We start from the raw sequence: 13,606 nt of genomic DNA on the forward strand, positions 1-13,606 counted from the left end.
AGCACAGAGAAGAGCAGAAATCTCGTATATCCTGATTGAAAATCACATTTGGATTTGGTTTTATTTTGGTTTCTTTTCAGGAAAGAAAAAAAAATACTCATGAGGAATAGCCCCCCCCCCACCTCCATTAACAAAATCAGTTAATGGAACCAAGTCTTTTGATATTTCAAAGAGAAGGACAGTAATACAGGTAGTTCTCAACTTACAATTCAGCCTGATCTTTCTGTTGCTAAGTAAGACAGTTAAGTCTGTCGTGTCCCAGTTTGCAACCTTTTACGCCACAGTTGTTCATTAAATCACTGAAGTTCTTAAGTAGGGTTGTTCAGCTAACAGCCATATGTATGGTTAAGTGAATCTGTCTTCCCACATTAACTGTTGCTTGTTGGAAGTTGTTCTGCCCCAGCCTACGTGAGTCCTTGTTATGCTCACAAGGAGAAACCCCTCTTCCAAGAAACTGGCAGGAATTGTAAGAAAAAAAACAACCCCTTTTATTCTCACAGACCTGAGTCAATGTCCAAGACAAACAAACACGATCCACAGAAACTCGATCCTCAACACAAACGGTTGCCAACACCTCCCACACCTTCCCTTTTGTAATTCAGCCAAAGCATGCCTTCTCCTTTGCCTTTGGAGCCACCCCATTGCATTCCTCTGTCCTACTCACTTTTCTTGCCTGCACTTTCGTGCATCCTGGATTTGTCCCAACTGTTCTTTATTACTGTCCAAATCAGGCTGCCAGCACAGCTGTGTCTCAGCCTGAGGGGCTGGGCTCCTCATCTGACTGTAAGTCTTGGAGCTCCTCAGAGCCTTCCTCTGACTAATGTCAGTCCAGGCCCCTCCTGCTCATCTGATTCCTCAGACTCAGCTGCAGATCCACTAGCTGGCGAGAAATCACAACAGAAGTTTACAAATGGAAATTGCATAACCCTGGATGTCAAGTATCATAAATACAGATAATCCTTATGACAGTTGAGTGCAAAGTTTTGGTAAAATGAGACATTTGTTAATGGAGTTTAGCCCCATTTTATCTTTCTTGCCACTGTTCAGTAAATCATTGTAGCTTATAAGTAAGTGGTTGTTAAGTGAATCTGGCTTCCCCATTGACTTTGCTTGTCAGAAGGTCGCAAATGAGGATCACATGACCTTGGGTCACAGCCATGGTCATAAATATGAAGCAAGTGCCACAGATCTGAATTTTGATCACATGATCATGGGGATACTGTGAAGATTAACTGAAAAATGGTCGTTAAGTCACATTTTTCAGTGCCATTGTAACTTTGGACAGTCACTAAATGAACTGTGGTAAATTGGAGACTACCTGTAGATACCAGTGGCCGAGTACCCGAATTTTGATGACATGATCATTGGGATTTTGCAACGGTCATGAGTGTGAAAATTGGCCTAAGTCACTTTTTTTCATTTTATTTCATTTTTTCATTGTAACTTTGAATGGTCACTAAATGAATGGTTGTAAATCGAGGAGTAGCTGTATCTGGTCTCTCCATAATATGGATTCTTTTATGAGAATTAAGTTGGCCTGAGTAAACCTATTTCCACACTCCAGGCATTTATGAAGTTTAATTCACGTAGATCCTTTGATGGATAGCAAGGGCTCTGTTCTCAATGAATCCACACTCCCTGCAGGTATGTTTTTTCTCCCGTGTGGACCCTTTCATGGCGATTAAGAGAACTTTTGAAACGGAAGTTCTTTTCACACTCTGTGCATTTATAAGGTCTCTCCCCTGTGTGAATTCTTTTATGGGAATTAAGATGTCCTTTCTGAGTAAAGCTCTTTCCACACTCCAGGCATTTATATGGTCTCTCCCCTGTGTGGATCCTTTGGTGACGAATAAGAAGTTTGTTTTCAAAAAAGCTCTTTCCACATTCCGAGCATTCGTATGGTCTCTCCCCTGTATGGATTCTTTGATGGATAGTAAGGGCTCCCTTCTCAAAGAATCTCTTTCCACAATCCTGGCAACTAAGTTTTTTCTCTCCTCTGTGAATCCTGTCATGACGATTAAGACTACCCCTGAAATGGAAGTTCTTTCCACATATTGTGCAATTATACGGTTTCTCCCCCGTGTGGATCCTTTCATGAGAATTAAGTTTTCCTATTAAAGCAAAGCCCTTTCCACATTCCACACAACTATATGGTTTCACAGCTATGTGGATCCTTTGATGGCCATTAAGACCCGTCTTGCTATAGAAGCTCTTTCCACATTCTCTGCATGTATATGGTTTCTCTCCTGCATGGATTCTATCATGAGTAAGACTTTCTTTCTGCTTTCCATACTCGATGCAATTATACAGTATCTCCCTTGAGTGGACTCTTTTATGAAAATTAAGTTTTCCTTTCTCAATAAAGCTCTTTCCACACTCCAGGCATTTATAAGGTCTCTCCCCTGTGTGGATCCTTTGATGGATAGTAAGTGCTCTGTTCTCGAAAAATCCCCGTCCGCACACTCTGCAGCTATATTTTTTCTCCCCTGTGTGGATCCTCTCATGGCGATTAAGAGAACTTTTGGAACGGAAGCTCTTTGCACACTGCAAACATTTGTAGGGCCTCTCCCCCGTGTGGATTCTTTTATGAGAACTGAGATGTCCTGTCTGACTAAAGCTCTTTCCACATTCCAGACATTGATAGGGCTTATCCCCCGTATGGATCCTATGGTGACGAATAAGATCTTTGTTGTCAAAAAAGGTCTTTCCACATTCCAGGCATTTATAAGGTCTCTCCCCTGTGTGGATCCTTTGATGGATGGTAAGGGCTCTGTTCTCAAAGTATCTTTTTCCACACTTGTTGCACCTATATTTTTTCTCCCTGCTGTGGATCCTCTCATGACGGGTAAGACTATGTCTGAAATGGAAGTTCTTTCCACATATCGTGCATTTATTTGGTTTCTCTCCTGTGTGAATCCTTTTGTGAGCATTAAGTTTTTCTATTAAAGCAAAGTCCTTTCCACATTCCATGCAACTATATGATTTCTCAGCTATGTGTATCCTTTGATGGCCATTAAGGCTAGCATTGCTACAGAAGGTCTTTCCACACGCTGTGCATTTATATGGTTTCTCTCCTGTGTGAATCCTTTTATGAGAATTAAGTTTTCCTATTAAAGCGAAGCCCTTTCCACATTGCTCACAACTGTATGGTTTTTCAGCTGTGTGGATCCTTTGATGGCCATTAAGGCTAGCATTGCTACTAAAGCTCTTTCCACATTTCGTGCATATTTTAGTTGCTTTGCTCAGGCTGGAATCCTCCCCCAATTTTACAGTATTTTGTCGTTTGTTTTTCGTATAAAAGTTCTTAGGTAAAGTAAGAGAAAAGAAATGACGAGATGTGGAGGACTTTTCCCCTCCACCTTCTGAGTGGCTTCTCTCTTGTCTTTTTGGATTCATTTGATGGTCAAATATCACTTCTCCTTCGTAGTTTGTTGTTTGCAGCAGCATTAACCCCTCCTGTTTCTCCTCCATTGCCTCACCTGCTTGGAAAGAAAACAGAAATTTCTATGGGAATTTAGAACTGTGAAGGAGGGGGAGATAAGTTCTCATGGGGTGAAGAGAACCAATACCATCCTTTTTCTTTAAGGGATTTCACCAAAACTAGCAGGTGGATGTCAGGATTGGACTGCCAATTTTTTTTCTAGAAGAAAGCGAGAACTGGAGATTGCCCATTTCTACTTTATATTGTATGGGATTTTGCTAAAACTGGCCGGTGAATCTAATTTGAATAGCTGGATTTTTTTCTAGAAGATTATCCACATATACAGCTGATTTTTGTAAGCTGACAATTTCTGCAGCCACTTGTTATCAGCTAAAAGGGATTCCATCATGCTCTGAACTGTAAATGCCCCCTTCTCAGTTGTTGGGTGGCATTCTCTTCAGTTTATTTTAGAAAGAACATCAGTTTTCCAGTTTTCTAAAATCTTTATTTTTTGTAATCCATTGCAATATACAGGCAAGAAGTGATTTTAGAGTTGTTTTTGGAAAGCTTTAAAACGCTTTGTGAAAAAGATTTAAAATCTATGAAGTTAGTTACAAAAGAACATTTTCTACTAGAAAATCTGTCTTGTTTACATATCAGTTGTAAAGCAAAACCTTGAAGGTTGATTATCAGAGCACAAGATGGCTACCTTAAAGATTTGATTTATGGGCCTTTGAAGTTTTTTAACCTTTTAACTCTTTACTGGAATCAGAAGTTAGTAACAAAAACTAACAAATCTCTCTAGAGACAATTGATAAGGCTTCACTGGAATTATAAATGCAAGTGAATGATACTGTTTTAAATTGAAATATAAGAGATCTATTCAAGTTACTTTAATGAAATTACAAGTACGGTAGACTTGAAGGGTGATAAGAATTTGGAATGAAAAGAATATAGAAAAAAATATGGGATTAAATGATAGTTGGGAGGAAGACAAGGTTGGTAACATTTAATAGTTTTTAATTCCTTTTTCCAAAGTTTAATTGTTAAAAGAGGGATAGGCGAAAGGAGACTAAGTGGAAATGGGAATATATTATTAAATATGTTATTAGGTATTTTTGTTATTTTTTACTGGATCTTTGCTGAATGGTAAGGAGCTCTGAAGATTTAGAAATGAGTTCATAGAATATTGGTGACATATGGAATGAAGAGGTATTTTGGTTGCATTTTAATAGGTAAGTTGTTAATGCTGAACATACCTGATGATGATGAAGGGGAAATTTCTTTCATATACATACAAACATAGGTATGGGATGTTTCTGCATTTTCTAAATATTTTTTTCCTTTTGTATTACATTGGTGTATGTGTTTTCTCTGTTTAAGATAATCCTTAATAAAATTATGTGGAAAAAACCCAGCTGTTAAGGAGGGAGACTTCTCCTCTGAAAAACAGGCCCATCTGCATTCCATATATGGCATCAGCTATGAATCCAGTTTGGAGGTCTTGGATGCAAATTGTAAGCTAGAAAATTCTGATGATATCCAAAGGATTTTTTAGCTGGGAACCACATAAAGACTTTGCTGTTGATTGGACAATCTGGGGCAGGGATGGTGAATCTTTTAGAGAACGAGTGCCCAAACTGCAAGCCAAAACCCGCTTATGTATCGTCAGGTACTGGGTGGGCATGGCCCATTGGGTGGGTGTGGCCATTGGGCGGGCATGGCTGCGGTGGTAACGGCAGACTGGGTGGGACAAAAAAGTTCAAGCAATCAATTCCAATTTTGCAAGATCTTTTTTTCCCCACAAGAAGTTGAAATTGATGGATTGAACCTTTTTTTTTTTTTATAAAACCCAGCTGAAGGTCTAGGACTGGGGCGATGGCTTGCATGCCCCCAGAGAGGGCTCTGCATGCCACCTGTGGCATGCATGCCATAGGTTCACCACCACGGATCTGGGGTGTTTCCCAAAACTATGGTAAGCATTTCTAACAAGGCCTTAAGGAAATGTGATCACCTTAAGCAACTAGACTGCAGGTATCTTCTCTGTTTACCTCCCACTGAAAAAAACCTTCTTTGTCTAATGAATGGAACACAGAGCAAAGTGCAGACTTACCCAGGGTAGCAATATTCTTAAAAGCCTCCAGTGTGACTTCTATGTACAAGGCTCTCTGGCCCGAATCCAGTAGTGCCCACTCCTCCTCTGTGAAGTCCACAGTGACCTCCTCAAAAGGATCAGAGTCCTAGAATGAGAATGTTCTTTAGCAGAGAATCTCAGAAAAGATGTTTTCCCTCTCACTGCATAAAACAGAGGTTTGCAAGAAAACAAATGGGCATTTTCTTACAGAACAAATTTAGGTCTGGATGTCCACATGGTCCTTGTGGCTGTGAAGCCTCCAGTCACCCTCACCCTAATACAGTGGTTCTCAACCTTTCTAATGCTGTGACCCCATAATACAGTTCCCCATGTTGTGGTGACCCCCAAGTGGCTGTGGCCACCAATAAGAGGGAGTAGGACAGCTAGGGAAAAGGGGAAAAAAATGGCGGACTGCGTTGTTTGGCGACCCCCATGAAATGGTCATGCGACCCCAAATGGGGTCCCGACCCACAGGTTGAGAACCACTGCCCTAATAGTTAGTGCTCCAAGTGCACAAAATATGACTGTATCCAAGTTGTTGAACAGCAACACAGTACCCCTGCTGGTTTGGAAACACTCAGCAAGTAGGATTTAAGGAATAGAATCCAGAGGCTCACCTGACTTGGGGAGGAAATTCTATATACTTTACAAAAGGGGACACCACGAATAAAAATTCTTCCATGGCCTATTTCAGAAGGGCCTGGAAATTCAAAGGCACTTGGAGAATAGTTTTACTGATCAACATTTAGTGTTGATCTTAGGGCTTCTTCATTGGAAATCTGTCCTTAAGATACAATATTTCTGAAGGGGTTATTATACTATTCCAATAATTTTAATTCATGGTAGTTTTTTAACTGGTTTCTCCACTCTTTTTACAAAATATTCAACAAATAAATTACATTGCATAATACAAGCTTCTCAGGCTCTGAATTGTCTTTTGTGTCTCCAAAATGATAAAGTTGAATGAATGAGGCTCATTGGGGGGGGGGAGACACTGTGTTCAACTACACATAGATTCAGCATCTGGCTATACTGTAGAAGCAGCTCATAAAAAGTGAACTCTGTTGCTCTCAGAAGAAACTTAGACTTACCTGCTGAAATAGCCCTAGTTGGAACCTCTTGAAAAGCAACTCTTGAGAAGGACTGCATTGATTTTCTCTTTCCTGGAGCTCTGCTGAGTTCTCTCCTGTGAATGGCTCCTGCATCTGAAAAAGAAGTCTGGTTTATGATCCACATTCAGAACACAGTAACTTTGTTATTTACTTGCCTTACCTGTATAATTCCCCAACTCAAGTCAAAATAAGAGAACTCAGGGATTCCAATTTGAAAGTGGCTATTTCTGGGTAAATGCCTGTCATTGTTGGGAAATGTTTCATTGCCTCTGTTTTTTTCCTCTTTTCATTCTGATCAGGAGTTGCTCCTTTATCTTGTATCCTTCTCTTGATAGCTTTGGCCTTTCTTCCTTTGTGGATGTACCTATCTATACCTGTTCTATCTCTTCTACTAGGAGCCTTTTCCTTTAGATTTAGTAATCTGTAACTCTTGAGTGGGAAGGAATCGATTTTCTCTTTTCTTTTGGCTTCCCTTTGCTTCCTGTAGTGAGGAGACCACCAACCTGGCAATTTAGGGACAGACCTTGAGATGAACACCGAGATGGTTTTGTGAGGCAGATGCACATCCAGTCTCTTTGTGGGGACTAAGATACCTTGGTTGTTCAGTATGGCTTTTCAACCATTTGCCTAACATCATTCCCACAAACCCTTCCAGGGGTAGGCAACCTTGGCTCTTTTATGATTCGTGGACTTCAACTCCCAGAATTCCTGAGCCAGCCTGGCTCAGCTTGGAAACCTCTCTTTCCCCTCAGCACGGCTGGCTGAGGAATTCTGGGAGTTGAAGTCCACGAGTCATAAAAGAGCCAAGGTTGCCTACCCCTGCACTATACCAATGTATGACTGTTTGTAAAGAAGAGAAGCAGGAGTGCAGGACTTCAAAATAAGATTTCTTTTATCATAAATGAAAATGAATAGTTTGAAGAATGTCAGCTGATATGGAATAGTGCCTCAGTTCATTCATGCATTAAAGGAAAGAAAGGCAGTGCACAGTAGGGATTCTGGCCTCCTCCCTCAAAGCTTTAAGACGCTCTTATATAAGACATAAGTAATATAATACTGCTGAAATGGCCTAGAAGATGAAGGAAATGTTTTAGATAATTAAATGTGTCTGAATTTAGGGAAATTATAATGTATAAAACAGAAAAAATGTTTTGAATAAAAGTTAAAGGAGTAGATGACTAGGCATATTAAATGGAGTATTTAAAGATTAAATATATTTTTAATCATGGTTAAAAAGAGTAAGAAATTTGGGGAATGAATATATATTAGCTTAGGAGGAATATATATTTTAAGTAGTATTTTACTTTTTATGTTTCTTTATCCTTGCTCTCTTTCTCTTTACTGTTTCTACCTATTCTTTAAGAAATGTAAAACTGTTGAGATGGTTTATATGGGAAAAATGGATTTAAATCTTTAAATGTAATTAACTGTTGAGAAAATCTTAACCAGCAAGAATACTTTGAACTTTATAGGGAGAAACAAATCTAAATAAGGACTGTAACAGGATATAAGATGAGGAAACCAGAATGATTAGGTAGAAAAGAAATATTATATTGGTGCGATCATTATTTCTAGGAATATTGGGGAAAAAAAATCATATATGTAATTTATCAAAATAATAAGAGCTGTATTATTTCAAGGTATGCAAAAAAGACATTTTGGGGAAAAGGGGAAATCAACTAAATGTACTATGTGGATTATGGATTATAGAAACCAATTGTTAATGATTTTTCATTACAAATGTAAACCCAGCAAACACATTGTTTACCAACTATTAAGCGATTTTTTTTGTTTTAAAAAAATCAATAAAATATATGGGGGAAAAAACAACTCTCTTATAGCCCTCGGGGTTGAATTTCATTCCATGGAATTAACTCCAAAAGGAAAAATAAGCTCTTGAATGGGAAGGAATTGACCTTCCTTTCGTTATGGCTTCCCTACGCCTCTTGGAGTGGAGAGACCGCCAACCTGGCAATTCGGACAGACTTTGGGATAAACACTGAGGTGGTTTTGTGAGGGAGACGCACACTCAGTCTCTTTGTAGGGAGTGAGAAAATTTTTTGTGATGTTTGTTCAGTCTGGCTTTTCAACCATTCCTGACATCATTCCCATAGACCAGGCATGTCAAACATATGACATTGCGTGATGTATAGTGATTTTTTTTCTCCCATTGCCAGCAAAGGGGTGGGCGCGGTTTCAGTATGATGCATCCAGTCCCGTGGGCTGGCAGTTGGACACCCCTGCCATAGACTATTACACTATACCAGGGGTAGGCAACCATGGCTCTTTTATGACTCGTGGACTTCAACTCCCAGAATTCCTGAGCCAGCCTGGCTCAGCTTGGAAACCTCTCTTTCCCCTCAGCATGGCTGGCTCAGGAATCCTGGGAGTTGAAGTCCACGAGTCATAAAAGAGCCAAGGTTGCCTACCTCTGCACTATACCATTATCATCATCATCATTTTTGCCATTGTCTATCCACTGTGGGACGAAGGCCTGCTCCGCATGTTTCAAACCAAATATAAACGTAACAACATATTTTCTCTAAATGTATATTCCCAGTGACTGTAAAGAAGAGAAGCAGGCAAGTAAGATTTTTAAGATTTGCTTTGCCATTCATCAGAATGAGTAATTTGAAGAAAATCAGCTGAAATGGAACAAATCCTTCATTCATGCACTGAAGGAAAGAAGGAGAGGATGGAGAAGGGGTTCTGCCCCCCCCCTCAAACTCTTGCACTCTCTTATAGCCCTGAGTGAATTTCTCTTTCGTCCCATGGAATTATCACCAAGAGGAAAACGAAGCATCTGCCTCCAGAACAAGTAAGCCCTCAAAAGATGAAGAGTCCCAAGAAGTGCAGAGGTCTTCTTAATGTCTCTTATTTCTGACAGAGGCTGCTAAATAAAAACACCATCCCAGGCATCCCTCGGGGTCAAATTGTCTCACCTGCCGGCCCTCTCTGGGGGGCTTCCGGGGGGCGGAGGAGGGCGGCGGGCCGAGCAGGAAGCCCTCGGCCAGGGCCACCGCCTGGGCGCAGCTCTCCGCCCCGCACTCCCGCAGCCAGCCCGCCAGCTCCGGGGGCAGCAGGGCCAGCAGCTGCTCCAGCACCACCCGGTCCAGCATCTCGGCTTTGCCGCTCCGCTCGGGCCGCAGCCACCCACGGCAAAGCCGGTGAAGGCGGCTGCAGAGCGCCCGGGGCCCCTCGTCCTCTCGGGGACGACAGCTGCGGAAGCGCCGGCGCTCGGCCTCGGAGCTGTGGGGCCCCTCGGGAAGGCCTCTCGGGTCGCCGCCACCGCTCCCCGCCTGAAGTGCCGCGGGGGCCGCTGCTGCTGCTCCTGCCTCCATCCGGCCTCCCACTTCGGCGCAGCCCGAACGGGGGAAAGCTCCCTCTGAGGCCGCCCTCGGTCACGGCGGACCCACTCCCCCGCCCCTCCCCTCGCTCCGCCCCTTTCCCGGTGACGGAGAGCGGGGGCACCGCTCCCAGAGCTTCTGAGGCGGAGAAGAGCAGCTGCAAATCGTTCCCGCCAAAATTTCACGCGCCGTCTTGGCCTCCTGGAGGTCGGACCTCCTAGAGGTAGAGTTCTCTTTCCTAGAGAGGGAAAAGCCCATAGGCGAACGTTGTTTCCTCCCCTTGACGAGCAAGCTCTTCCCTCCCCCCCCGCCCCCCAGCACAAGCAGAAGCCTCGGCTCTCTTCTGAACCGCAGGTCGTGCTGTCAAAGAGTCTTTTTTGCGCATGCTCTGTTCCTTTGTGACGTCGAAGACCGAACTCCTGCGCTGGCGGAGTATTTGGTCGGAGGGGGGGTGAGAAACAATATGTCGGTGAGGAGGTCGGGGATGATGGGCACGGGAGTGGGGCTGTAATAAACAAAACGACGTTGGGACAGAAAGTGTTTTCTTGCTTTCTTTGTTGGGGTGTCTCTTTTCCCAGAATCCCTTGGGAAGATGGATGTCCTAGGACAGGGGAAAGAAGTGGGAGAGAAAGACTTGATGGAGCTCTGGAAATGAAAGAGGGGCATAGGAGCCCCAGGGCAGGATCCAGGCAGTAGATTGATTGATTATGAAATAAGGGAATAAATACTCTGGAGATTCCTTCAAGCCAGTTTATTTGTCCTCTCCCTGGTCTCAATTCGGCTGTATCCTGGAGTGACACTCAACGAAGGTATATTTTTTTTTAGAGCTGAGTCTGTCCTTTATTTGCTTTGCTTTTCCATTTCTGTTCTTAGCTAAATTTTAAGAAAACAAGAAAGAAAAAGGCCAGAGAGAGAGACAGTGGGGAGCATACAGAAAATGTCGTGTTAGTTAGCCTCCTGGAAGAGAGGCATACAGTAGTGGCCAAAATTGTGGAAACCTTTTGGGAAAAGTGTACAGTAGAAATGCCACCTTTGGTTAAGTTTCCACCAATTTTTATTTTAAATTTCTTTATAACTGTAGCCTTGTTCACTTAATAATACTATTTTACATGGCTTTCTGGGCGACCTGTCAACTCTTTGCACCGTTACTTTAATTTTATTACGTCTTTACAAGCTCACTAAATGAAAGAACACAAAAAACCCAACCAACTTGATAGTGATCACATACACACTGACAAATGTCCTCCTTAGGTTCAATACATGACATCACTAACTGAATCCTACTGTGATCTGATTGGCTCATTGCCAAAACAAGATGACACCTGATTGGCTCTCTAAACATTCACTCTCCTTGACTACAATCAGATGAAGGAAAGCTATCTGATATCAACCTAAGCAAGTTGTGCTTCCTTTTTCTGGTTATTTGGCTATAACTTTAAATAGAATACAGCACAGACAATTGAACAAACTATGTTACATTACATTTTTGATTAAATTATCTTTCCATTGATATATAATTTTATGGTACTACTCCAAAAAAAAGAGTGGTGTTATTAGCCATCAAACCTCAAAAATACACTTTCCACAATTTTGGCCACTACTGTAGACGGGAGGTTGAACAACTGGCCCCGTGGTGCAGAAGGAACAATCTGGAGTTGAACAGATTTAAAATTAGAGATGAGAGTGGATTTTAGGAGAAGTCCTCTTCTACCATTCCATCCCTAATTAGGGAGGCAACTATTCTGGCTATCTTCTCTTAGGTAACTGAGCCTTCATGAAACATCCAGAAAGTTTTGCTTAATGTACGTACAGCCTCCGTATGCTCTATTAATGATTGATCTAATGACAGCCTATCATGCCATAGTGTATCTTTCAGAAAAAAGTTTTCATCCAAAGCAGCTCTTTGAGGTGTCATTATTTAAGAAAGACTTAGACATGTCAAACTCATGACATCACATGACATCGCATGACATATCAGGACAGTTTTGCCATTGCCACCAGTGGGGTGGGTGCGGCTTCCGCGTGACACGTCCAGCCCATGGGCCAGCAATTTAACACCCCTGGTTTACAACAAATGCAGCCAAAATTTGAATGTCTTTACTGTTTATAATTCACTCTTGTGTAATTGCATGCTAGAAACTACTGCCCTTTTTTAGTTATATCAAAAAGACCACTGAATTTGACTAATTTCTTGTGCCAAGACCAAATGAATCTCTGTTGTCTGCAGCCAAGAAATGGTAACAATTCCTTACAGGATTTTAGTAAAGTTTTAAAAGTATGAATGCCATGAGTCCATTAAAACCTAAGTGTAATATGCTGCCTACAATGTTATACCAGTAGTCCTCAACTTACAACAGTTCATTTAGTGACTAAAGTTACAACAGTTACAATAGGAGCCGAGGTGGCGCAGCAGTTAGAGTGCAGTACTGCAGGCCACTTTAGCTGACTGTGTTCAGCAGGTCAGCGGTTCAAATCTCACCGGCTCAGGGTTGACTCAGCCTTCCATCCTTTCGGGGTAGGTAAAATGAGGACCCAGATTGTTGGGGGCAATGTAAATATATATACATACATACATTGCTTACTGGTGTACACCGCTTAGAGAGTGCTTGCACTTAAAGCGGTATATAAGTATAATAAATAAATAAACAGTAGTGAAAAAGTGATTTATGACCCCTTTTCACACTTATGACTGTTGTGGCATCCCGAGGTCATGTGATCACAATTGCAGGGGATCTAAAAGACCATTTGTGCCTCTAAAAGACCATTTCCTTTGGTAGTTTAATTTCTTGTGCTGAGATTAGAGGAACCCCTGCTGTTCACAATACAAATTCCTTGCCAGGAATTTAGTAATGGTTTAAAACTATGAATGCCACCAGTCCAATGCAACCTATCAGCTAATCTGCTGCATGTAGTGTTGCACCTCAAGCCCCAGGCAACATTTTTCAAAGTATGAGTGCCGTTATGTTTGGGTATTTCCCATGTGCAGGTTTGCAATTTAGCATTTGCAGATACTTCATAATTATCAGGAGTAAAACAATGTAGGAGAAACACCACTTGTCATAGTTCCGATAGATGAAACCCTTCAAAAGAACTTCGAGCCATTGTTTTCCTTAAAGAATCTTTTTATTCAGGATACAAAGTATTGGCACTACATAGCTGAACCCAAAAACTAAATTCCCCACCCCTGGATACAAAGTAACAAAGTATAATTCCCACCCCCAATAAAGTCATAAAGCACATTCCCCAATTAGCTTAAGTGTGGGCTTTCTCCCCAGCTCTCTAGCCCGCCAAAACGTTATCAGCTCTGGACCCAGTTTGTTCTTGGGTTCCCACGGCAGAGTTATTATTACGACTAACTGAACTCACATCCCAATCCCCCCTTCCCTGCACCAACTAATTCTAAAAGTAAGAAAAGGGGAATAGAGAAAATGGCTGCATTTTCATCTGTTGACAAAGCAAGAACATCCAATGTTAGCAGCATTGACAACTTGCCTGTTTGAACAATTAACATCTGTTGAAAATAGATTGGGGCATTATAATAATCCTGCATAATAATGAAATCAGATGCAATAATGTAATTTAATCACCAATT

At 41.7% G+C, this 13,606-nt stretch overlaps 1 protein-coding gene across 1 annotated transcript; it reads right to left on the reverse strand.

Annotated features, from left to right (window-relative positions):
• Positions 1-592: 592 nt before the first annotated feature.
• On the reverse strand, positions 593-10,281 carry LOC120317835 (zinc finger protein 420-like). The gene is made up of 4 exons (XM_039364749.1): positions 9,610-10,281; positions 6,647-6,760; positions 5,535-5,661; positions 593-3,482 (listed from the first exon to the last, which is right to left on the reverse strand). The coding sequence occupies exons 1-4, from the start codon at positions 10,006-10,008 to the stop codon at positions 1,621-1,623; spliced, it is 2,502 nt and encodes an 833-aa protein (XP_039220683.1). The 5' UTR covers positions 10,009-10,281; the 3' UTR covers positions 593-1,620.
• Between the last annotated feature and the right edge of the window lie 3,325 nt (positions 10,282-13,606).

Source organism: Crotalus tigris, unplaced genomic scaffold, assembly GCF_016545835.1.
Source record: "Crotalus tigris isolate CLP2741 ecotype Arizona unplaced genomic scaffold, ASM1654583v1 scf7180000019840.826796, whole genome shotgun sequence".
NCBI classification, from domain to species: Eukaryota; Metazoa; Chordata; class Lepidosauria; order Squamata; family Viperidae; genus Crotalus; species Crotalus tigris.

Excerpts from the sequence above, each read along its gene's own strand:
- LOC120317835 (XM_039364749.1), bottom strand. The coding sequence starts at position 10,008 with ATGGAGGCAGGAGCAGCAGCAGCGGCCCCCGCGGCACTTCAGGCGGGG. Across the intron at positions 5,662-6,646 it reads AACTAGGGCTATTTCAGCAG|GACTCTGATCCTTTTGAGGA; the intron begins GTAAGTCTAAGT and ends TTCTCATTCTAG. Across the intron at positions 3,483-5,534 it reads TAAGAATATTGCTACCCTGG|CAGGTGAGGCAATGGAGGAG; the intron begins GTAAGTCTGCAC and ends TTTCTTTCCAAG.